Here is a 27,215-nt window from a genome sequence, read left to right as displayed (position 1 = left end):
CATGTCATATAACTCCGATCAAAAGAAATTTAGACGATGCTTTTCGCAATTAATTCCAGATACTTATTGCCGATGCGGATGAATAAATCAAAATGCTCGTTTATTTGGTCACATTCCACTTAAAACAATTTTTAGACTTTGAAAACATCACGGCTATTGTCCAAGGCAATTCGCACGATGTAATGGAAGCCCGAAACAAACACACAATGCCCATTCTACAACCCACTCTCTGACAATATGGGAATTATACGGACAGACGTACTTACATTACCATTATGTTCCGAACGGGAGATTTGTATAGATAGTACTATACAAAAAGAATTGAGATATTTTGATCCGAAACAAACTCGTTGTAACTCGAGACGTTTTACTATCGTACCGACTAATCGCATCGGAGGGCAATATCGATAGTGCTTGACTGAGGCTGCCATAGAATTTTCGATTTAGGGATTTTTTAATCTATATTTTTTCTGCTACTCTTGTGGAATCATTTAAAAAAATCTCTTGCTTTTCCATCAACTAATCGTTCGATATGTTTGCGTAAAACATCCCATAAATCACCTCCCTTCTATACGTAACTCGAAACACCCGCACCGAATTCGGAGGTAATCAAATTTTGATTAATCCGACAGCCAGGGGTTGCTTTCCCCTAATGTACATCAGAAGAAAGCTTTCGAAAGCTTCGGCTCCGATTTCTAATCGCCGGAATGCGTAGACTAAAGCCTGGAAGGGTTGTCGAGCGAAATAATCGAGATTGAACTGTTAAGAGAGATAATGTGTTGTAATAAATAAGAATAGTAGAGCACCAGGTGGCGTATATTTCATTGTTTGGCCAAAAATTAGTGTGAAAGGCCGGTTTTTCGATGCATGAATGAACAAACTCGTCGTTCTTAAAATAACCACTCACATGTGCGCCGCGTTTTCGCCATTGAATTATTGGATGATAAAACGTAAGGTAATTACCGGTTCGATTGCGGTATTAAAAGCAATAATCGTTGTTGATGAACGACATTTAGGAATGGATGAGCCTATTTACCGTTAATAATTACCAATTTCGTTAATTTTAAAGGATGGCATGTTCACTTAGCGTTAAGTGGCGCGGCAATGAGGCGACGATGTCTCCGATCATAACTTACTTAAAATTACTTGAAATTCGTGTTTACGAGAGCTTCCCCTCCGGAATATTTTTAATACGAAAAGGCAAACAACCATTTGTTTCCATTTAAGTGTCCCAAAGGAGAACGCCGGATACATAAAAATATTGGATGGAGAAGTACTCGAAAAAAGTGTTTGATCTGACAAGGGCCGATGTTTATGGCATCAGGGTGCTCGCTTTAACACATACATGTAATTTTACTTTTGTAAATGGTCAAATACACTAAAATTGCTTATTTACAATTTTTTTAAAACCCAAATCTGAAAATTGAGGCCAAATCAACTAAATTAGCTCTAGGATAAAAGTACCTTTATAATCTAAAATCTTACTTTTTTTCGTGTTGTATTTTATTAAAATTCATGTTTTTTTTTACAGGTAAGTCAACGAGTAGTTGTTTAAGGAGTGGGTGAGTGAATTTTCTATTAAGTAAGTCAGGTGTTTTTGCTCGAGATGTGGGCCATTGCCGGTCCCAGCTGTCCTTACTTTATCAAAGCACATAACTCGACTATCACTATTAAGTGAATTTTCGCTTTATTGTACCATCTGCGTCCGATCTTACCTATTTTCATTCTCTCTAAGACAACGGAAAGATATTTATGTGCGAACGCACTTTACCACTTAATGGAGTGGATTACCGCTCCTATAAATTGTCAACTTGTCTCCGTAAATTATTTAAAGCTAAGAAAATTCACGACTTATTATAATAAGGGTGCCCACGTTGAATGTTGTTTATTCCCGCATCGAATGTTTTGTCTATTAGTTGGAAAAAAATTTAAAAAACTTCAAAGGATTCCGATGATTCGACTAGAGTGGCCCTTGACGGAAACCGGGTGCTTCCAAAGAGCATAATCTAGACACTATTTGGGGCACTTTGAACGTATCTGCCGGTCCACACTCGACATATTTTACCACTTAAGCGAACATAACTCACGGTTTAGTGCCGTAAAACGGGTTTTTCTGCTTCAATTAGTCTCGAAACTTACTTTATTTTGGCCTTTCGAGCAAAACATTTTTTGAGTGTTTGTCTGACAGAAAACTAGAATTTTGAGGCATTGTTTTATTGTATGTGAAGTTAGTTAATTATCAGTTTTTGTCGTAATTAGAAGGCATTCGTCCTTGGCAACCCCACGAAATAAATCCAAAAGTCTCTCTCTAAAAATACTCTTCTTTGGTCCGTATTATGTCCCTCGTGCGCCGTTGCGAGGCACGGGGAGCTTTTGATGGACGATGGTTGTCATTGGAAAAGACTTGTACTGTGTATCAACCCTAAAATAGTCCGTTCCTTCGACCGTAAAAAGACTTAGAGACGTAAAAAACGAGTGAAAAAAATATTATTGGCAAAATTCGTTTGGGTCGTTGCTCTTTCTAACGTTTGATCAAATTGAAAGTCGACGGTCGGTCTATTAGCATCGCAGAAGCCGGATTTTCTTAGTCATAACATAATGAATTATGTATGGTATCGTGTTAGTTTCGTCAGAAAGAGCATAAATCCCTGACGAAAACACATGCTTGTGTTTTAACTTTATTTCCATGTTTGTGACGGGTAAAGGATGGGCTAATTAAAATGCGATAAAGACAATGACAAAATAAATTTCGAAGGGAACGAAAGAAACGATGTGCGATCATAAACGTAGATAAAAACCTAACATTTTGTGGAAAAACCGAATCACTGAGTGTAGTAGTGGTCAGACAAGTATACAATAATAAAATCACTTGTTAATAGCACGAAATATGAAACCGAATCCAACGAGGCGTCTTCGCTCGTTAAAAAAATCAATTTTATGGCCGCAACGATTGTGCTATATCATATGACCGGTCATAGGATAATAACTGCTTTCACGTCTAATTAATACGTAGCCATGTATGAAATAATTAACTCCGATCGATAGATAACCGATAATTATAATGGTTTTGTAAAAAACCCTGCCGATTCTTGATGGTATCAAAAAACAATTTTGTGAATTTACGACGAGACCTCCCGTCGTATTCCCAAATAAATCCTTTATTAATAGATTATGATTGATGGTCGCGTTGCGTAATTGTTATGGAAGAACGACAGGTATGTGGAAGAACCACAAATTTTCCGTATTAAAGGGCACAAATCTACACACGGCAGCGCCGTGGGGTACTGCCCGGGTCTGTCACAACGGGTGGTAGGCGCCAGATCCGCCCGTATAATACACGCCACTGCACAGAAGCTCTTCCACTTTATTGGACTTTAAAGTCTCGGTGCGTTTTTTTCCTAAAAGGGTTTAATAGGGTACGACTTCATAACTCGTCGAGGAAAATTACACTTGATTATCGGTAATTTATCGAGAGGTTTTGCTTAAAAATTGATACAGGGGGAATTAATATGCGGAGAGGTTTTGTTCGCTTTATATACCAGTTTGTCGCCGGCTTGTTTACATGCGGAATTAGTTGGGAACGTGTTAAGTGCCGGTTTGTATAATGAAATGTGTTTGGGGAAAAGAACGAAAAAAAAAATAAATAAAAACACAATTTGTGTACTATTTTTTTTAATAAGAGTCCGGTCAAAATAGACATTTCAAATAACTAAAATTCCGACAGAGCTAAATTTTGGTGAAGATCTTGGGTACACCATTAGGAATAAAATGTCAAAACTCCCCATCGATCCGATGTGTGCTAAAAAAGTTATTCGGGGTCAAAGGTCAAAATTTGAAGTTTTTTAGATTTTTTTCGAAAACGGTAAGTTTTAACAAAAAAGCAGCCCAGACAAAAATTATAGATCTTTAAATTATCTGCAGAAATGGTCCTTATACTTTTTTTCTAAGAATCGCCATTCCTGAGATATCGCGATTCTAAAAGTTGAAGGAGTCACATTCTACATGATATGCACATACAGAGTGCGCCAGAACTCGCGCCCCAAAGAAAAATGCTATGTAGGGTAAGGTACCAGGAACATGGAAAAAATTTAAAAAAAATTCTATCTATAAAAATTTCGAAGTTATGAGACTTTAAATTTTGCACTTTGACTCTCTTTATTTCTGTAGGATAAATAATTTTCCACGTTTTTTTGCTAAAGGCTATTAGAAGCGGAAATAAGGAAGCTGTATCCTAAACTGTAACTCTGTTTAATGTTATTTGTGGCTTTTGTTGGCAAAAGTTTTGTAGTTTTACTAAATAATTGTAAAAAAACATATACAGGGTCATCACTATTATTAAATAAACATAAAAAAATGTCAAATGTCAAAAAATAAATGTCAAAATTTTTTGACAGATACAATTTTTTAAACATTTTTTCCATGTTTCTGGTATCTTATCTTACTTGAAATTTTTCTTTTACTTCATTAAACTTATAAATACCTCAATTCCATTAGAATTAAAAAGAATTTATTTGGTAATACATACGGGGTGTTAAAAAAATGGCGCATTTTTTTGAAAGGGAGTAATTGGGTAGTCCCCAGAGTATTGAAAAAATGTTTAAAAAATTCTATCTGTCAAAAATTTTTGACATTTATATTTTGACATTTGACATTTTTTTATGTCTATTTATTAAAACTGATGACCTTGTATGTTTTTTTACAATTATTTAGTAAAGCTACAAAACTTTTGCCAACAAAAGCCACAAATAACATTAAACAGAGTTACAGTTTAGGATACAGCTTTCTTGTTTCCGCTTCTAATAGCTTGTAGCAAAAAAACGTGGAAAATTATTTATCCTACAGAAATAAATAGAGTCAAAGTGCAAAATTTAAAGTCTCATAACATCGAAATTTTTATAGACAGAATTTTTTTTTTAATTTGTTCTATGTTCCTGGTACCTTACTCTACATTGGCATTTGTCTTTGGGACGCGAGTTCTGGTGCACTCTGTATGTGCATATGATGTAGAACGTTACTTCTTCAACTTTTAGAATCGCGATATCTCAGGAATGGTGATTCTTAGAAAAAAAGTATAAAGACCATTTTTGTAATAATTTTAAAATCTATAATTTTTGTCTGAGCTACTTTTTTGATAAAACTTACCGTTTTCGAAAAAAATTTAAAAAACCTCACATTTTGACCCCGAATAACTTTTTTAGCACGCATGGGATCGATGGGGACTTTTGACACTTTATTTGTAATGGTCTCCACCAAAATTTAGCTCTGTCGGAATTTTCGTTATTTGACCACTATTTTTATGACTAATTTGACCGGACTAGAACAATTAAGCTCAAGCTTAAGTTTATAAAAGAGTACCTAATAATATTTGTTTACAAACTACTGTGAATGAAAAAAGGTCAAATGTTTGATTTTTGTAGTAATTTTGTATCTAGTTTTTTCCAGTGTTTGTGCTGGCTATCATCACAATTTATTATACCATGCTTGGAAAATCATCTTTTTAGGCCCATAAGCTCGTCTTTAACGCAATGGTTTTTATCATCTTACCTCAGTTACATTTCCCTTGTTTAAATAAGTGGTGGTTAATTTGTTTTTAATTTTTAACTTTAGAGCAAAAAAATAAAGTGATATACCCTATCGACATCCAATTAAATTACATTTGACACACGTGGTGTACAACAAAATTAAATATCCACAGTATGTTAGAGCAAATATAATTTTTTAGACTAATGTAACAAAGTAGGGAATTAGCTTGGGGTCATTAAGTATACGATGAAAATATTTTTTGCGATATTTTTTGCTGTTCAAATTTTCCAAATCATAAAAATTGTTGAAATTTGTGGTTCACAAAGTACAATGTTCTAGGGTGTTGCAATGTTGCTGAGAAATTTAGGACACTTTAGAAGTTATTCAAGGAATAATGAATGAAACACCAATTTTTCTGAATTTATCTAACAAAATTTTTCTTAAATAAATTATTCTTTTCACATGTAGGTATGAAATGTGACGTTCGGAAAATCGGAAAAGTATAATTCAGTTAAGAAGTTATTAGTAGAATTTAAAAAAAAATACGAAGCAGTTTACAATTACGAAACTTCTTTTTACAAATTATTTTGGAGTGTTTCAATAGGTAGACTGTTGAGAAACCAATAAATTCGTCAAGAAAACTGGAACATCCAGAATTAGGCACTGATTCTACCATAATTTAATGTCTTAATTTACAATAGTTTGGAGAATTTTCTCACCATTTTTGTATAAAATTTATACATAACTGATAAAATTCGAGAAAGTATATTATATAAAGGAATTACCAACTTTGCCCCAATTATACCTATCTACAATAATTTATGATTTATATGAAATAAAAAAATATGTGTAAAAAATAACCACACATCAACCGGAATATACCTACAAAATTCCGAGTATAGCTCAGTTACCGACGGATAAGCACCAATTTTTGGCATTTTATTAGAGTTGTCTTATTTTGTTGTTTTATTTGTGAACAAATATAAGTTTTTATATAAAATATTAATTTTGTGCATTGTTTTATCTATTTAACTTTAAATAGTAAAATGGTCAATGCACACTTATACCACAAAAGTTGCGTTGATTTAAAACGGCATATTTTTGGTAGTTTAAAACTCTTTTAGGTAAATATTTGTTCAACAAAATACACACGAATGGATTGGTAGTTTTGGTTTATCTCTGTAACTTTGAGCCCCGATCTCTCCACCTAAAAAATTCCGGAGAATCCAACAAAACGGCCAAATTGAATAAACCTCCGAATTATTGTTATTAATTCGAGATTTTGCCGTTAATGAAACGTTTTTACGATTTGAGAATATAGGTATTTTCTCTATGAGATAATTAATTAATTGGGGGAACTTTTGGTTAATATTATGCAAATTGGAGTAAATATGTGAATATTTTTTTCCGGTTTGAGTAAGCATGGTTCCCATCGACCCCCCATGTTAGCAGCTTGTTTGTTTTATTGGCTCCGTTGAGTAAAAGCGATAGCCAAATGCCAAATTACCTTCTCTAAATTTCAAAGTAGACGTTGAAAAGATTCGACGAGGGTTCGAAACGCCCTCACCGCCCGTAATCCTAATAATTTTCGATTAAACACTGTAATGAGGATGGCACACATTAATTATTTCGGTCGGTACCTCTGGCCATAATAACTCTCCGAACAGATGTTTTCGTCTATAGCTCGACGATTCGGGCAATTTTCATTTTGACACTCTTATCGTGTTTGTTGTTTTTTTTTTTCTGTGGCCATCTGCGTGCATGTCTGGTACTCATCTTCTTCGGCGTCGATCGGTGGTATCGAGTTATTGCTGATTGATTCTCGAAGCCGTGTTTTACACGGTCGGCTTGTTTGTTCGAGCCACCATCATTAAATTATTCCCTCCCGCGACCTCTTTTGTTGTACCGCCAGATATAAATAAGGAGTTGGATGCTCATACAGAGTGAATTATGATGCCCGAAACGCATCGTGCACACATAACAAGTACGCGTTTTCTCTCCTCCGCACGATCGGTTATTGCCCATGAGGAGTTTTTCCTTACCTTAATGGATACAATCGTGAAGGAGTCATGCGGTGTGTTTGATGAAGTATATGGAGATGACGACGGTTTCCTAACTTGAAAGTTTTCAGCGGTAGCGAAGCGTGATGGAAAGTTTTTATTTTATACTCCTTGGTACTAAGATTTACTGCATTTTACCTTTTTTCTCTAGTATAAATATAGCATAAATAATGAATTTTAAAAAATATGTTTTTATTTGCTGCAATTCCTTTTAAGTTTATTTTCTAAATCCATATTCATTTTTTTTAGATCTCAAATATTTCAATACGCTTGTAAGTAGTTGATTATTTGCACGTATAGTGACATTAATATGATGATTTTTTTAGTTTTTTATCTTAATAAATTGTGAAATTGTGCAAATTAAAATTACATTAAAGACATTTCTACATTTTTTGGCTCAACTGGGTTGATCACAAGAAAAAGTAAAATCTGAAATTTTGAAATCTTTTCAAACTATCCAAAAGTGACAGTTTTTTTACAGGGTTTCAGTTACCAGGAATTTAACAGAATTCATTCAATCATCAAAATTAAATTTTTACTTACCTACCTATACAGGGTGCGCCAGAACTCAAAGAAAAATGCCATATAAGGTAAGACAGAAAAAATGTTAAAAAAATTCTCTCTATAAAAATTTTGAAGTTATGAGAGTTTAAATTTTACACTTTGACTTTCTGTTGGAAAAATAATTTTACAAGTTTTTTTTACTACAGACTATTAGAAGAGGAAACAAGGAAGCTGTATCCTAAATTGTAACTCTGTTAATGTTACTTGTGGCTTTTATTAGCAAAATTTTTGTACCTTTAGTAAATAATTGTAAAAAACATATACAAGATTTTCAGTATCATTAAATAGACAAAAAAAAATGTCAAATGTCAAAAAATAAATGTCAAAATGTTTTTGTCAAATAGAATTTTTTAAACATTTTTTCCATGTTTTTGATATGTAATCTTAATTGAAATTTTTTCTCTGAGGCGCACCTTGTATTTTTTGCAGTTTTTGAATATTATATTAGTAAAGAAGGATAGTATAGGTTACTAACTGCAATTATTGCAGAATAAAATTACCTACCTTGTCCTAGTGTCCTAGACACATCAGAAATTTGATTGGCAAATTTTCATTATGGGTGAATTAAATCTTTACACAATTTTTGATCAATGTGAAGGATTGTAGGGAGTTCCAACTTTATTATAGGTTTAAATATACTCGTACCTATAACATTGAAATTCAAGTTTTACAGAATTTTGGAAATATGTATATGTATATTTTATAGGAAGAAACATTTTTTTATTTGTTATACACTCACCGGCAAAATTATGGCATCACATGGGAAAAGTGATTTTTTTTTTGAAATAACGCTTAAAAAAATAATTGCATCAATTATTAATTAATTAACTAATTAACGTTAAATTAAGCTAAAGGTACGACTAAAACTTCAACAATTAAACTACAATTTAATTATTATCAAATGAAACAAAAAATTGAATTCCGTGCGGATCAGTTCTTTAGCTTAGATAAGCTTTTCTTACATTCGGAGGCAACCATTAATACCTAGCATTGCCTTCTCGAACTTGGAAAGAGGTTCAGTTTTTTATTGTTGTCTCTCGGAAATTAGCGGTGATTTTGATAATTTCACATTTATTCAGTATACAATGAATCTACACCAATTGTTTTTGAAAAATCCATAATCGACTGAGTTAGTTGATGATACTTCTATCCTTTATCATCAATTTTAGTACTATGTTCAGAACCATTTAGCCATTTTAAAACTTAAAATTTAAGTGATGCGATAATTATGCCGGTCAGTGTAAGTTATAACATATGAAATGATTTTGTCTAAATTATTTACTTGAGTATGTAGTGCATTTTTTTTTAATTAAATTTGTATTTTTCATTGTTAACATACCTACTGTGTGTATAAATTTTAATGCTTACAAAGCATCAGTAATTTTAATTGTAAACAGAGCTTGTATCATTATTGCATTTATATTATTTGTTTTAGAATTCATGAAAAAAGACTTTTTTAAACCTGTGTTCAAAAATTAAATTTCAATTTTTATTTTTTTTCAATTTTGTTTGTCGTTTTTACACAAACGGAAATTCTACTATCGTTTTAAACCAAAACTTTTTGTTTTCTAACTACGTAACGTATTCGTAAAAAAAAACAAATCGAAAATAATATTGGCATGCAAAATTGTTGTAATTTTTATAATCTCGGAGTGTTGTTCAATAGTTACTTTTGTTATAAGTGCATAAAGTACAGTTTTTGCGGACGAATCGTTGCTGTTTCCAGACGAGGCTAAGCCGACTCTAGAATAGCAGATGAGTCCCCAAAAACTCTATTTTAAGTACCTGTTACAAACAACATTTTTTTGTAAAGCTCCCGAAATCCGAATTCACACCTCTTACTAATTAATTGCTACTATAGTAACCAATTTTATTTTTTAGTCCGGAAAAACTGTTTTTGGGGACTGAGTACCTAAAATAACCATTTTGCGTACTATTTTATTGGAAAAGACTCATTTTAGGGACTCAAATGAGTCCCTAAAACAGCTGTTTTCGGGAGCCTATACAAAAAAAAAAATTTCTAGACGGTTTATGGAAAAACTTTAAAAAGTTTAAAATTTATAATCGTAGTTAAATTGCTATACAATTGTAAATTTTTTATGCATTTAAGGGTTTTAAACTGACAAAGTGATAAATTAATATTAGAGATTGTATTAATAAGTTTTGAGAGATGGTTGGGAATTTTTTGAAATATGAGTTAATTTTGTTTTTAATTAATTTTGACTCTTATGGAATCCCAAGTTCCGGCCAGAACATGTGCTTTATATTTGGTAAAGCATTTACTAATTACCTCTGGTAATTTGAAAATATTTCTATTTTATTGCTAAAAAAGCACGATACGTGTGAGCCAAATGTAAAACGTACAATATCCTGACAGCACATAAATTAACGTTAGAGTCTAATTAGATATATCTATATTCTAACATTTCCAGATAAATATTAGATAATTTTAATTAGCTTTAATTAATTTTTTCTACGTGGACTATCAATTTGCAACCGTTATCTATCTTATCATTATTTTTCGGTAAAATACATCTCTGAGGGAAAACACAACCGCTTTGATAATTTTATTCATAAATTAATGTTTTAACCAGCGGCTGGCTTGTAATTCTATTTATTTCTATAAATAGATTTTTAAAATAGAGTCGCTGAAACCAATCTCATGTATATTCATTTTGACCCTTTCAACGATTTTTTTTCGTCTAATAGAGGCGTTTCACTTTTTCCGGTTGTCGTGACCGCCCGAAAATACAACACGCAACAATTCGATTCATACAACGATAAAAACTCATTTCAGTCCGTCATGAAGCTAGTTTTTGATCATTCAATTTCCTATTTTTAAAAGCGTGATTACAAATAAAAAAACTATAATAAATTATATTTGTGGGACGATCATAAAATTCTCGACAAATTATTTCGGGTACGTGATCAAAATTTATTAATCATAGTGGCCAATTTCGGTAAGAAATTCTTGTCGCCTATTAAATAAAATTGTTTTTCGAGTCGAGTTTTACGACCACCCACCCGGGGCAGGGTTAGGAAAACGCGGGCATTAGTTTCGCTTTTTTATTAAAAACATACCAATAATAATATATTTTGTTCTCTTAAGCGGTAAATCACAGTTTGAGAATTCTTCGTAAAAAACACTAACACTACAACTTTTCAAAACACCTAGTGTTCGTTAACATCTCTCGGGTGAGTCTCCAGACTTGTTTCGCTGCATTTTCGAGTGCACTCGGCGATTTTCCTTTGAACAAATCGAGGTTTGGTAGGAAGTAATGCGGACACCTTTTGCACTGAAGACACGAGATTAACTGGAGGAAAATCCCGTTGATTCGGTCAGCGATACAAGCCTCGTCCCATTCCGTTTCCCGGGGGTGTTTCTCGCATTCGTACAAGAGGAGGGTTTTCATGTGATAGCTGGTGACGGGGTTACCGGGCAAATCTAAGTGTCTATCTCGGAGGGTTTTGAGGATGCTCAAACACCGTTTCCGGCAGCCGCCTTGTAATAGGCGATTTTCCGCCTCGATGAAGGAGAGGACCCAAGCGTCGCCTTCCATCGCGGATTGTTTACCTTGCAACGCGATGCATTCTTTGGACAAAAGATCGAAACCTTCGGTTTTGACTTCGACGACGAGGTTCGGATGCGGCCAGGGAATCTGAGGGAGAGGCCAATGAGCCGCGGATCGGGGCCATAAGCCGGCACATTTGAACGCCGGAGTGATTTGGACGATAAAACGTTCGCGAATCCGGAGTTTGACTTCGGTGGTGTCGGCGATCATCTTCACGGAGTCGCGATAAGAACACTTATCACAGGCTTGGGCCACGAGAGTTTGGAATCTGGAGCGCATTTTCCGGGCTGATAAATACCCAGAAGCTGTGATAAACTCGACCCAGAGACTCATCGAGCGTTTCCTTCCGTCGCTGAGCTTGAGGACTGCACATCCAGGTAAAGTTCCATCATCGACAAAGTTGAGCACTCCCATCTGATTGAGATATATCACAACTTCGAATTCGACCGGAGAAATGACTTCCAAGCCATCATAACGCCCGTTATAGTCCGTCAAAGATGAGATAAATCTCGGTTCTTGCACTTCCACTTCTTTGAGGACATCCTGGACCACTCGGCACACTTCTTGTATTGTTTTGCTGACTTGTAATTTCCGGGCTTGAACTTTTTCCGTGTAGTATTTGTTGAGTTGGTAGACCATCTTGGATTGTGCCGCCAGCATGTCAGGCGGCACCAGCATGTCGTCGTCGAAGAGTTGTCGGCTACTGGAGCCGCGCCGATCATCCGGAGCCACTTTTTCGATGGGTATTTTTTCCGGGATGAGGATGATGATGGATCGACGATGACGAGTCGTGAGACACTGAGGGAAAACGTTGTTCAGTTCAGGTAAAGACACACCCAAAGTGGAGGGCGGGAAGTGGAAGCGCCGCCTATTCGTGTCGGCCAATCCGCAAAGTCCGGGGATTATTTTATGAGGCGATTCGGTTAAATGGTGCTTTTGTAAGCGGCGTTGTTGAATTTTGTGTTGACAACGGATTAATGGACGAAGATGGGTGCGGCGGGGGTGTATGAGGGGGTTAAATCCGGGTTTGATGAGTCCGGGGTTTCGAAAGTTATTGAGGGTGTGTTTTAATTTTGTTTTGTTATACAGACATTATTTATGAATGGGGGTTTCAAATAAAATGAACCACATAGTTTTCTAAAAAAATGTCATGAACAGTTCTATATATATATTTTTTATTATGCACAACTTATAGAAATCTTGTTTTCAAACTTATATTTAATTTTGGAGAACTCTCTTCTAAATATACAAATCTTATTATTTTTATTAGGTATTTATTCGAACGTCTACGAGTATTACCTACTGTGACTATATAGGGTGTTTCTTTTTATTTTTACAAATTTAAACAGGTGATAGAATATTCAATTTTAAAACAAAAGTTTCCTATGAACATGTATCAAAAAATGTTACATAACCGAGCTACATCTGAAAAAGATGCGTTTTTTAATGGGGTTCTCCGACTATTGCAGAATAGATAAAATTACAAAAGTTGGTACCTACAGCTGATAACTTTTAAACACCTGAACGAATTCAAAGATCAATTGTCGGAATTTTTAATCACAGGCGTCTTAAACGGTGAAACAAATTTAATTTTTAATTTTTATACAGGCTGTATTATGAAAAACGCCCCAAGCCATAACTCCATTATTTTTAAAGTTATGACAATACTTCTTAGAACAAAGTTGATCATTTTTTGTCATCTAACGTTTGGTATAGATGCTAAATTAATGTTGTTTTCTGTTTCACCGGAAATGACATCAACTTTTTTTTTAATGGAACACCCTGTATATTTTACCACTTTTGGATTCTTTGTTTAATTGTCTTTTAACAAGTTTTAGTACCATGTGCCTAAAACCAACCGTTCGTGAGATATGAGTCAATTAAAAATTTATTAAAGTAGGCAGTGGAAAACAATAATATTAAGTAATGTTGACAAACATTATTACTTTGCATTTTCCTTTATTATTTTTATACTTTTTGCTGTTCTGGTGATAATGTGTTAACAGACATGATTCAAGAATATTTTGAAAGCAATAAAAATAGTTGGAGACCACAACGCCTTTTTTACACTGGGCGGTTTCCAATAAGAGAAGTTCAAATTCGTCGACCTGAAGAAAATTTGAGGATGTTTGGGGTTTTTAGAAAACCCAAATTAGAACAGTTGCGTGCGATAAGCCAACGTTATTTGCAATTTCTTGAATTCATGTTCTTGCATTTTCTTCAATACCTATCTAATTATGTATCTCTTTGAAATTGGAGATGTTTTAATTTGGGTTTTCTAAAAGCCCAAAACATCCTCAAATTTTCTTTAAGTCGCTTCAATTTTCGACTATTTGGAACGTCTCTCATCAGAAATCACCCAGTGTAAAAACGTTTTATTCAAAATATGTCTGTTAACACATTATCATCCATGATTAACATTAAAAAGTATAAAAACAGTAAGAGAAAATGCAAAGGAATATTATTTGTCAACGTTACTTGATATTATTGTTTTCCACTGCCTACTTTAATAAATACATTATTTGGTGAATATCTCACGAACGGTAATTTTTAGGCATATGGTACTAAAACTTGTTAAAAGACAATTAAACAAAGAATTCAAAAGTGGTAAAATATACAGGCTTTTCCATTAAAAAAAATAAAGTTGATGTGATTTCCGGTAAAACAGAAAACAGCATTAATTTAGCATCTATCCTAAACGATAGATGACAAAAAATGTTCAACTTTGTTCTAAGAAGTATTGTCATAACTTTAAAAATAATGGAATTATGGCTTGGGGCGTTTTTCATAATACAGCCTGTATATTTAAGACAAATTGTAAACTGATTTTATTCAAAAACGGTAAGTTGTATCGAAAAAATTCAAGAGGCCTCTTTTTGTGAAAAACTATGGAATTTAGTACTTTGTGGCTGAAAGTGGCAAGAACCAACAGCCAAAATAGTTAGGGTACTTTTACCTTAAACCCCCCAGTTTATGACGCTTTTGAGTAAATATTTCGACATTTTATCTTTAAATTCGTTTGGGTGTATAAAGGTTATTAGTTGTACCAAATTGGGTAATTTTATAAACAATGGTTGCTGAAATATTTGAAAAAATCCATTAAAAGCTGCACCCCTTTCAATCGATGTAGCTCTCTTATTTAATGCTCTTCGATACATGGTTATAGGAATCTTTTATCTGAAACTGAGGTGTCAAGTAAAAAAAACAAACCTCTCTGAAGTTTGGTTGTGATTAGCAGAGGCGCATTCATATTTTTTGACAATCTTTTAGTTTTTTTTTTAATATCCTTGTTAAAATTGCGTTGATGATTTCTTCGCTTCCAAGCCATTGATCTCTTTAAGCGTGGAATCAAAAAATTAGAATCGTAGGCGTCAATGATATATTGGATTGATTTTTTTGTAAAAACAATATTATAACATGAGCTTAGTCCATTTTTGTAAAAAAATTAGTGTTTGTTTTGAATACATTGTTTTACAATAAAATCAGGGGAAAATTGACTTTTGACTTCTTTGGTTTAAGGCAACAACAAAAAAATCTTAAGAATTCTTCTCACCTCCAATTATAAAATATCGCCGCGAGAATATTGAAAATTTGGATAAAATACAATTAGAATTTTTTAAAGTTTATTACTTAATTTGTTATTTATATTTTTGGAGGGACAAGACTCCACACGTTAGAAAATCATGTTCTGTTTCTATAAGTTTTGTAAATTTGTCAGTTAATTTTCTGAGACCATGTATATTTTTTTGACGATAAAATTTGTCAGTTAATTTTCTGAGACCATGTATATTTTTTTGACGATAAAAATAACACGTTGGAAAATTCACCTAAGTTTTATAGATTTGTAACCTCTGTCTCATAATAGATACTTTTTTGTGATAACCTAAAATTTTTTTATTTTTTATTTTTTTGTATAACAACGGGTACAGAAAACATCAATGTTCTAAGAAGTTTAAAAATTATATTCACGAAAAACTTAAATTTCCATCTAAATAGGTAAAGTTCAAAAATTGTCTAAATTTCAAAAAATATATGTGGTTAAAATTTAATTTAACAAAATTTTGCATTTTTTTGACAATAGGCTTTCGAACCTTCACGAGAGTCTGCAGCTAATGAAAAGATGATTTTATATTTTTTATCTTAAAAATATTTAGTTTAATTACTTATAGTACTGTGATAATTACTAATTTTAGTCAGGTTTAATAATTTTTTACCTACAGCTTTCACGCGAGTGTGAACTTGAACTGCAGTTCTTAAGTAATTCTTCTTTCTGCTCTTTTTCTTAGTTTTTGTTGGAACATTTTTAACATTTGAGTAAAAAATTATATGTTAGATGTGTGTTTTCAATTCTTGACACTACATTTTGTAATGAAACATTTTTGAAAGCAATTTATTTATTTGACGTAAAAGAAATTCATTTAACTACAATTTTAAATTATAAAAGTTTTCTTTTATGTCATTGCATGCAAGCAAAGTTTACTTGTGAAACCGATTTATGAGCGTCTTGGGAGATTTAAGTTCCAAAAGATAAAAATAGGAACCATTTAGAAAATAAAACACTGTATAGCAATTTAAAAGAATGTTTATTTTTAATTCATCATTCGGACTTAACAAACAACAAACAAAGTGCTTTTTCTAGATAAATAGGAAATTGTACTTTATTCGAACCAAAAATAACAAAACAAACAACAACCAAACTCTTACGTTCACTCAACCCTTAGTTTTTTTCATTAGACTCTCAATTAATAATTTTACGATCAAATTTCTTATTTTTTTCTTGTCTTCCCGTGGATAACACTCACTAATATTTCGCGTTTACGATGTTGCCAGTCTTGTAATTAACGAAATATTCCGAAACACGAATCACAATTTAATGTTACTCGTTTTTTTGTCGCTAATTAGGTACAAACCAATAAAATTTTAATAACTTAATACGACACCGCGCAATAAATTCGATATTGAGGTAAAACCAATAACTATAAATCCAATCGAGAAAACACATAAATATTATGTTTGTATTAAGACATTTTATCGTAATTATACTTGAGAAATGATCGGTTTTTATTCACATACCCATATTTGATTTAATTTATGTCGAAATTTTCATTTATTATTGTATTAAATGTAGCAGTAATAAACTCGTCGTTTTGAGTTTTTTTCAAAAGAAAACCAGCGTTGAACTGTGTACTTAGCACTTGTTATGAATTATTAGACCTTGAAGTTATTTTTAATAACAATTTTCTTTTGTACATGTTCATGAATAAATGTTACTCATACATCATTCTAATTTATTTTAAAGTTTATATAATAACATATTCCAGGTATAAACTGCCGATTAATGATAATTTAAGGAGGGGCCTCTCACATGTTGTGTTTCTAATTAATCTTGTTCATGGCTTCAAACAATAATTCACGTCACATTTAATTCATTCGCGACTGTAGTTAAAAAAAAGTCAAAATCAATTTGATAATGTTTTAATAAATAATTTATAAAACATGCAACAAATAATTATAACAGTCTTATGGAAAATATTTACAAATAAAGGTACGAAATAAAATAATTAAAGCATTTTATACATCAAGTATATGGCACAGCGATGCGGGTTTTAATGGAATTTTTGAATATTTGGCCTATACTTGTTACAATTTTTCCAAACACCTGGTATTCGTTAGCATTTCGCGGGTGAGTCGCCAAACTTGTTTGGCGGCGTTTTCCAGCGCACTTGGTGATTTTCCTTTGAACAAATCCAAGTTTGGAAGGAAATAATGCGGACACCTCCTGCATTGCAAGCACGAAATCAGTTGCAGGAAAATCCCATTGATTCTGTCTCCAATACAAGCCTCGTCCCATTCTGTTTCTCGGGGGTGTTTCTCGCATTCGTACAAAAGTAATGTTTTGAGGTGGTAACTCGTGACCGGGTTTCCGGGCAAGTCCAAGTGTCTATCCCGTAGGGTTTTGAGGATACTCAAACAGCGGCGTCGACAGCCGCCTTGTAATAACCGATTTTCGGCCTCTAAGAACGACAAAACCCAAGCATCGCCTTCCATAGCCGATTGTTTCCCCTGAATCGCGACGCTTTCTTTGGACAAAAGGTCGAAACCCTCGGTTTTTACCTCGGCGACGAGGTTCGGATGTGGCCAGGGAATGTGGGGGATGGGCCAATGGGCCGCCGACCGCGGCCAAACACCGGAACATTTGAACGCGGGTGTAATTTGTACGATGAAACGTTCGCGAATCCGGAGTTTGACTTCGGTGGTGTCGGCGATCATCTTCACAGAGTCTCTATAGGAACACTTATCACAAGCTTGGGCGACCAGAGTTTGGAATCTAGACCGGATTTTCCGGGCTGAGAGGTACCCGGAGGCGGTTATGAATTCGACCCATAGACTCATCGAACGTTTTCGTCCGTCGCTCAGTTTAAGGACTGCACACCCAGGTAAAGTCCCATCGTCGACAAAGTTAAAAACACCCATTTGGTTTAAGTAAAGAACGACTTCGAATTCGGTTGGTGAAATCACTTCAAGGCCTTCGTACCGTCCGTTACACTCGGTTAGAGAGGAGATAAATCGCGGTTCTTGGACTTCGACTTCTTTGAGGACGTCCTGGACCACTTTACACACTTCGCGGATTGTTTTGGCGATGGTGCCCATTCGCGTTTGGACTCTCTCGCCGTAGTATTTATTGATCTGGTAGAGCATTTTTGATTGGGCTGCCAGCATATCCGGCGGCACTAACATGCTGCCAATGCCGTCGGTAATCGACTGAGCTACTCCAGGTATTTACAAAAGGGAGGTGGTTTTCATAGGCGTGGTTTTGGGCCGCGCCTTGCGTGAGCGCGACTAATCACAGCGCGCGCATCGTAGCATGGAGAGCGGTAATGGTATCGATCGAAGGCGGGGCTTATTGTACCCAAACTCCACCTCAATAAATGTCAATAGCGCTTAATCCGGGATCATGAAATGAGCAACAAAGGGTGATATGCCTTTTCGAGTGCTTGTAACAATAGTAACAATGGGTTTTGTGAGGCTTCTATGGGTTAGCCATGGGATCATAAATTAAGAGACGTGTTCGCACTTAATAAGAGGAGAGGAAAAAAGCCACTCAAGCCTGTCAGACGATTTGGTTACATGGATTAGACGAGTTTTTGTCATTTTTCTTTTCGAATGGCTTCATCAACGACAGATGGGATGGAACCACACACACGGAACTCATAAATCTGGCGCTAATAGTACAGAGGAAGTTGTTGGCAATTTGTGGATTGGAGGAATTGGCGCCTTTGGATCGAACTTAATTCGAAAACGGTGTTGTTGTGGCAGAGGGTAATGGGTTTCCGGTTGCATGGACACTTCAAAGTGTCAAACAAAGAAATTAAAAAGTGATGTAAAAGCCACTAAATGTGAGTGTAATATTCAGATACATAGTTTCAAATAAGTATGGATTTTAAAAATATTTTACATTTGTCTTATCAGGACGATTTATTTGTCATTTATTTATTATATTCGTTAGTCTTCAAAAATTGTACCAAAAATTGTCATGTCTTGTTTTTAGTCTTTTGAAATGAAAACAAGAATTCTATAAATAAAATTAGGTTTTCTCAATTTTTTACTAATGTTTTAATATTACATATTTTGATACGATAAATTAAGAAAAAATTAACATTGAAAATGGATTACTCAAAAACATTGTTAATTTTAGTCGCATGTAGTTAAATCTTTTACGGTTAACATTTTCGTTATTAATAAAAAACATAGAGAAAAAGCAATTGTAATGCGAGTACCTACAAAATTGTATTTTGAAATTCAATTATTTAAAAAAAATGCATTTATAAGGTAAATATTTTTCGTCCGCAAAAATTAAATGTCAATGGTTGATTAACTTATTAATTTTTACTTTCCTTACCCTATAAGGAAAGTATTGAATCGGCTGAAATTTGATCTACCTATATATTTTTACATTTCTGGACGAATTATAGCTTCAAGACACCAAAAAAGTTGGTTTGGGCCATTGGGTCGTGTGCGATGATACAGTGTCACGGAGGTGCGTAACTTTTCGGACACCTGTTTAAATAACTACACTGGCCGTCAAAATTAACCGGACAACTAAAATTTTGCGATTTTTCACATTGGAATATTTTTGTTATTTTTTGTCGGATTTCGACGAATTTTTGTTCGGCTTAAAACGAACTTTGCAAAACATTGTAATTTAATTCAATAACATTTTTAGTTTTGTCTTGTAAATGTTATACCTAAAAGACGAGAGCACCGTTTTTTTTACTTTCTTTTATACTGAGCTATAGTGTGCAACCACTACTTACTTATTACAGATTATTGGCCGTTCTTTTCTGAATGAGGACCAATCTGTTTCAAAATAGTATCTTTTGGTGCCCCAGAGGTACAAAGCATTGAAAAAGACGTTGCTTTTCTAATGTAACTAAATATTCGTTCAGAAAGTAGGCTACATAAAAAGGTAGGTAAACCGAAAATTATTTCTTATGTCACCAAAAGAGCACAAGTAAGTCTTTGAACACAAAAAATCTGAAAAACTTGGAAATTCAAAGGATTACAACAAGTTAAACGGTTAATTATTGGAAGCTTCCATGCGCCTATTTTAACGTTTTGACACATTCGGCCTACTTAATACGGATATTCATTGAAATTGGAAATGTAATGCTTTTTTTTTTCTCTCATGTCTCAAGAATTAAAATTATGGAAAATATGGTACATAATTTAGAAAAGAATGGGCAATATTCTGAAATCAGTAAAAACCTAGGTTTGTCTCTGTGGCACACCAGAACTCAGTATAAAAAAATAAGTAAAAAAACGGTGCTTTCGTCTTTTGAGTATCACATTTAGAAGACAAAATTAGAAATGTTATTGAATTAAATTACAATGATCTACAACGTTTTTTTTTAAGCCAAACAAAAATTAGTCGAGAAAAATATTACAATGTGGAAAATCGCAAAATTTTAGTAGTGTATTCTTCGTATTCTTCGAATTAGACTCAACAAGGCTTAAACTTGCTTTAAATCTGTTAAAAATAATTTGACGTTTCGTATTAAGAAATGCCAAACAGTTGTTAAAACTTCCTTACACGAGAGAAAAACCCTAAATTTTGACAGTGTCGAATTTTAATTTGGAGAAATTTAATTAGGTATAGCAGGTATATCCGTTTTCTTAACAAAAAATAAATATCGAAAAGGAAAAAATAGAACCTAAATATTTTCATGAACATTTTACAGAAATACACAAATTTGTATTTGTTTCAGTTTATTTAATATAAGAAAGGTGTTAAATCTTCAACTTGAAGGCATTTTCCTTCTTTTAATTCAATTTTATGTTCGTCTGTCAACCTATACATGTTTTTGTAAATTTGCAATAATTAATTGAGATACCAGTCGAGAAAGTATTTTCTGAAACATGTTGTACTTACAATAACTAAGCTTTACTTCCTGTTTTACCCTATTTATAAATACCTACTCTGCGGATTTCAAAATTTATTGTTACAAACAACACTATTCAAACATACTTACAGTTTTTATTAGTGACCAATAACGAGTGTGTTTCAAAGTTCAGATTTATTAAAAATATCTTGGTTAACGAGCCCCTCTGGCAAATGAATAAGGTGTCACATGACACAAAAGCCCCCCTTATTGTTTATCCGTCGTCACCCGCAAAACACAATAGCAAACCGCTCACCACCCCCCGAGTATAATCATCGATGTTACTTTACTTGTACAAATTACTCTTCTGAGCATCCCCTTATCAACTACTCTGAATTATCGTGTAAATCCATCCACCTGGATGCACCTTTGGGGGATTAGTGGTCGCGCGTCACCCACATGGTAGATTTCCCAGCGGCCGGGAGAGGATTCTAAAATGAAAATCCGATGCGTGCCACCCGTCATTTGCAGAGTGTTGCTTTATCTAGTCATTTATCAGATTTGACGTAATTTGTTTCGGAGGGATGTTGCCCTCGAACGTTCGAGGGGTCATTGCTATAAACAATCATAAAATTTTAATGCCGCTATAAAGCGAGTGTCGTTGGAGTCGTTGTTAATTATTTTATTATTTCAGCCGTATTTCGAGCGAGTTGATTATGGTAGCCGTTGGACGTTTTTTTCGCCGATTCTCATCGTTTGCATAAAATTTTATTGGACACCCTGGATGGTAAAGAATTTAAAATTTAACGTCCCATCCATTACGGCCGTCAATTAGCGTTAAACTGGTCGAAAGATAAAAACGTTTCGTCCCAGATCTCACATTAACATCCCGACCAATTAAATTTAATTTCATTATATTGCCAAGTCTCGATATCGTTGATGGAACAGTTTTTATTTTTTTCGTCGTCTTCGCGAGCAAATTGCCGCAGCTTTTTATCCGTTTGAGTTATATTTAAAACGATCGAAATAAATTACTCGAGGGCCTACCGTGCAAATGTGACGTTTATTTTATCGCAGTGGAGAAATTTTCAGAATTTTTAGTGTGACTCATGACGCATTTTATGCGTGCACTTTGATAGTAAAAACCATAGTTGGGTATGAATTATTTGGGAAGCTTAGCAGGCCCGGGATATGACGATTAAGGGATGATTTAGGGGGACGATGGGTTTGAGAGTGCGATAGAGCACGGCATGAGGGGACACCCCTCGATCAAATGTCGAGAGTACAAACAAAACAGAACTGCGGCTTGTTGAAATAGATTAGGGATTTAGGACCGGACAAGTAAATATTTCGTACCTATTGCGAATAAAATTACACTCAAATGTTTTTTTTCTATACTTTGCATAAACCTTGCAAAGTAGAAATATAAAAAATTACATCGGCTTTAAGAAATTTTTGAGAAATAACTCAGTATTATTAAAATTATGATAAAACCACGGTTTAGGCTAAATTCTTATTTTTTTATGCTTTTGACACTTTTATTCTACTGACCCGGTTTTGCATTATAACTGATTTTTTTGAATAGATATAATAATAATTGAAGAAAAAAAAGAAATAAAAAATTCAAAATTATAACATTTTCTTGAAAATATTATTAACGAAATAACAATATAGGTACTTTTACCTATAGATCCAGAAGATAAAAAAAATTAAAAAATTGTTAATTCGTGTCCGTATATTTTTTTTTAATAGGTATGCTTTCAAAGGAAGTTTGATTTGACTTGTACTTTTTATAATAATAGTAAACGAAACAAGACGCTTTATTTGTTAAAGTGAAACGTGTCAATCCTCCCAAGTCAATTAGGTACACTCTAATACTTAGATGAACAACATAGAAGTAGAAGAGTTTAAAAAATTGGAAAATTGCTGTTAATTCTATAAGCTTTGTAATTGATAAATTAAGAAAAATTTAACTTTTGAAAAAACAATTGAGGGCACAGAACATAATTAAAGAATTACATTTACCCACTCGAAAAAATTAATAAATGTTTAAAAGAAGTAATAATTTTATAAACAACAAAAGTGTAAAAATGTTATATTGTCAAACAAAATCTGAATAAAAATGCAGCTAAGTGCTTGTGTTTCTCTTACATAAACCTTCAAAATATCGCAAAGTAGAAATGTAAAGAATTTACTAAATTACTCCAAGAAATAATCTTAAAATTATAATAAAACTTTCGTTTTGACTAAAAAATTTAAAGTTTTCTTCATGGTATAAACTATTCGTATGTTTACTGTATGCTTTTGACACGGTTTTACTCATTTTTGAATATAATAATAAAAGTATGAATTTGTTTCAAAAATTATTGTAATAAAAAAATTTATCACGTAAGATGTGAAGAGAACCAAATATCAATTCTCTAGTCTCAAATTTCAAATATTTTTTCAAGATTTATTTAATTGTGTTTATATTTTTAGTTTGGTAATAATGTTTTGAGTTTTAACTTTATTATGCAGGGTGATTCACAAAGTATATTGGAAATTTCAATGGGCGATGTATCCGCATGCACAAATTATGTAAAAATTACGAGTCTAAATGGAAAATTGACGTAGTTATTTTTATTTTAAAAACTTTGCAATATAAACTTTACTGTATTGGAAATAAACGTTATGATCAGCATCACTCGGCAAAAATGTGTGTATTGTCCTTTGCACCGCTTTCACTATCTTTTTCTTTTTTTATGATTCCTGTGACAGTCAGTTTCCAGAGGCTTGAATATGAGCATTGTTTTAAAGTTTTATTAAATATTTAAAAAAAAAATCATAAAAATTAAATAAAACAAAGTTCATGATTTCAGTATCTACTATATTTTGAAACTCTTTTTTTTTAATATTTTTTGTAATTCAACTAAAGTGTTAAATTAATTAACATTTTTTAATATAGGGTTCACGTCGTATAACAGGATACACAGTTTTTGAGTAAATAAAAAAAATCGAGTTTTTGAGCTTGCTTCAGACATTCTCTATTGTGTTAAACGCTGAAAGGACTAGGCACACTTTATATGGGAATTTAAGGACCTCTCTAATTGTATAATTTTTATATCAATCGACGCGTCTCAAAAAGCTGAACAAATCATTTCATTACGCCAAACATGTAACTTCCCATATAAAGTGTGCCTATTTGTTTTTTCTGATGATTACTGTTTCATTTTCATACTATGGAACATTTTCAGTGATTCGAGGAATGCAATGATTCTTTCTATGATTGAAAGAAAGCTATTTTTCCATTATGATTAAATTTGAGTTGCATTTTATAAAATAAATTGTATTGAAAGTTTCTCTTTCACCCTTCACTATAAATTTTCGTGTCCGTGATTATGTTATCAATTATTCCGATGGTATTAAATCGGGTCGTCAGCGGGGTACAGGAAACGCTCACCAATTAGTAATTAGGGCTGCGTTTCGGCAATTAATCAAGCTGCAGGAGGAAGGATTCGCATGTGTGGCCACCGCCACCAACACCGTAGTTATGCAATAGAAGGCGCGATCCTTAAATACCAAACACATTTACAAGTATACTTTGGCGAAACGTTTCGACGTCTAGACCTCCCTCGTACACACCAGCCATCTGTCAATCAAAAGACAGGATCCGGAAACTCGACTAATTTGAAACATCGACGCGAAATTTCGTATAATACGGTTCTGGTGGTTTTTATTCAGTCTGGCGCCAGAAACACGACAAGGGTCACCAATGTCACGATTTATTTCCTTCTTCTTTCAGTGGAAACAGCAATAAAACGGCGTGTTAACTAAGACGATGTTTATCGCGAGCTGCGGGACGCCATTAGAAAAAATATCGAGTGAAATTCGTGCGATGCGTACATAGTGGCCGGCCGCAAATTTTCCAATGAAAAACTCGGGTATCATAAATAACGAGGCCGTGGTTGTGTGTCCGTTTTAATTACGTTTCCCAGATGAAGAGATAGGGAAGGGATATCGTATATCAAGGATACAACATGCGGTTTACCTTCCCGAGTACAAACCCATCAATATCACGAAGGTGACACTTTTCGAGTTTAACGACTTTACGAATCGATATCGAGGATATCTGGAACTTTTTTCGGGAAAGGGTCATTGCGAGTGCAACTAGTAATGGTTGCAAAATGCATTAAGACCAAATAGATTGGATTAAAAGAGGGAGAGCTGACGATAAACAAAATTACTGTCGAGTAGAGAGACATTAGGCGTACTCTGTAACCTTGTTAGTGGATGTTCACGCTGGAATGACTGCGCGCGAATTATTCCTGATCCTGCTGCTGCTGCTGATTCATTATGGCTTAATTGAATCAGGATCGATTGCACGACATAGTGTATCAAACGAAAGAAAAAAGTTCGATTCTTGTCTTTACTCGTATAGTTATGGATTCATAAAACGCCTTCAGAACGATGTCGGAATATTTATTTTAATTATTGTTTCGAAATACAGTTAATGTTAAGTACATGTTAATAATGTGTCAACTTGCTCCACGTTATTGCTTTACTAATAAAGTGTCTTGTTTCGTATTTTGGATTTTTGTCTTATCTCTGCCAGACTTTCTTAATTCAAAAATGTTTCTCTCGAATTTTAATAAATACGATTACTTTTACTCGTTTTTTCTGTCACTTTAACCTATCACATCTCCAAAAATTAAATAATTTTGGGTAATAAATCTGTTTCTTTAATTTTAACACCCTGTTTCTATACATAATCAATGTATATTCGTATAGGTTGAATTTTAAAAACTTTACAATAAAATTAGAAATTACCATTAACATTTATTTTCTTTATTAACGATACTCTAAAATCATGGTATACAGGATGATTCTTAAATAGACCGACAAAGTTGTATCACAGCTTCCTAAGGATAAATGGAAACAAACTGTACCATTTTTACGTTTATACCTTTTAGGGGCAAAACCCCCTTGATCCGTGCCATTTACGGCGTTTATGAATTGTTGCAATGATCAAGTAKGTTAATACCATGGTTTCCACTATCTGTGCGAAAACATCAGTGGCGGACGTTTTACTTCGAAAATAACTTTAATAAATTTTGTTTGAAGAACGTTTAAACAAAGAATTTTTTAAATATTTTTTCCAGCATGTTCTTATTTTATACTACCAAGGATAAAATTTTGTCGGTCTATTTAAGTATCACCCTGTATTTGTTTTAAAACTTTTAAATTCTGTGAAATAATTTTTCAATGTTATTCTGACGTGACATACTTACAGGTCCAAAACTACGAGTATAACTTTATTACTTTTTTTATCAAAGTTAAATAGTTTATTGTGAGCAATTTTTGTGCAACTTTGTTCCAAAAAGTTTTGTAATATTTTTATAATAATGGAGTTAAAGTTTGAGCCGTTTTTTTATAATCTATAGCCTGTATAAGTGGATTTTTTATAACCGAGCTGTTGCTACGCATCTCGCGAAATGATAAATGCGAGGTTATAAAAAAATTTCTCTATCGTATTTTATTAAATGAATTTTCAAACTTCAAAATATGAACTGTTTGTTAAAATAACAAAGGAACTGCAAAGAAAAGGGAAAAAGTTTTAAAATTTGCCCTACTACTATTTGTTGTTTTGAGAGATTTGACATAGAAAAAAAAATAGAGGTGGAATTATTATGAGTAAGTTTAAAAGTATTTTTTATTTGATTTTGCATTACTTTCCTCTCGAAATAATTACTTTCACTAGTACTTGTGATGATAATAGTTTAAAAAAATTATATTCTAAACAAATTTGTATCAATGTAGGTATTTGCCCAGCTCTAATCCATTATTACCCTTGGTCTATAATGAAAAAGGTTATTGACCACTAGAACGGAAAAACAACTTCACAACCTCTCGACAAACTAAATAATGATACCTTTTACTACTAGTAAAAGGTAAAAAAAATGGTAAAATTATCTAAAAAAATGGTAATATTATCTAAAATGCAAAAGAAGTTTTTTAAAAAGTTTACTTAATATTAATTTTTTAACAAGGAAACTTTAAAACATGTTAATAGTGTAATTTTGTATGCAGGAATAATAATAATATGCTTAATTTTTTATTTTGTACTCAATGTTAAAGAG

The 27,215-nt window shown here is 33.2% G+C and overlaps 3 protein-coding genes across 18 annotated transcripts in view; 1 reads left to right on the top strand and 2 right to left on the bottom strand.

The window, feature by feature from the left end:
• The window catches only part of LOC123005718 (neurobeachin), a 106,570-nt gene that overhangs the window by 71,446 nt on the left and 7,909 nt on the right, over positions 1–27,215 (top strand). The gene's annotated exons all lie outside the window — the stretch shown is intronic.
• Positions 11,200–12,507, bottom strand: LOC123005722 (protein mab-21). The gene has a single exon (XM_044399626.1). The coding sequence runs from the start codon at positions 12,395–12,397 to the stop codon at positions 11,300–11,302; it is 1,098 nt and encodes a 365-aa protein (XP_044255561.1). The 5' UTR covers positions 12,398–12,507; the 3' UTR covers positions 11,200–11,299.
• On the bottom strand, positions 17,248–18,480 carry LOC123005723 (protein mab-21-like). Its single transcript, XM_044399627.1, has one exon. It carries the CDS (start codon positions 18,455–18,457, stop codon positions 17,360–17,362), a length of 1,098 nt encoding a protein of 365 aa, XP_044255562.1. The 5' UTR covers positions 18,458–18,480; the 3' UTR covers positions 17,248–17,359.

The sequence above is a fragment of the Tribolium madens genome, unplaced genomic scaffold (assembly GCF_015345945.1).
Source record: "Tribolium madens isolate multiple individuals breed KSU strain unplaced genomic scaffold, Tmad_KSU_1.1 Scaffold_20;HRSCAF=117;Tcas5.2_LG4, whole genome shotgun sequence".
In the NCBI taxonomy this organism is placed as follows: Eukaryota; Metazoa; Arthropoda; class Insecta; order Coleoptera; family Tenebrionidae; genus Tribolium; species Tribolium madens.
Note: the sequence above shows the minus strand (reverse complement) of the source record. Positions and strands in the feature narration are given on the sequence as shown.

Bases quoted from the DNA above. Each gene is read 5' to 3' on its own strand.
- LOC123005723 (XM_044399627.1), bottom strand. From the start codon at position 18,457: ATGTTAGTGCCGCCGGATATGCTGGCAGCCCAATCAAAAATGCTCTAC.
- LOC123005722 (XM_044399626.1), bottom strand. From the start codon at position 12,397: ATGCTGGTGCCGCCTGACATGCTGGCGGCACAATCCAAGATGGTCTAC.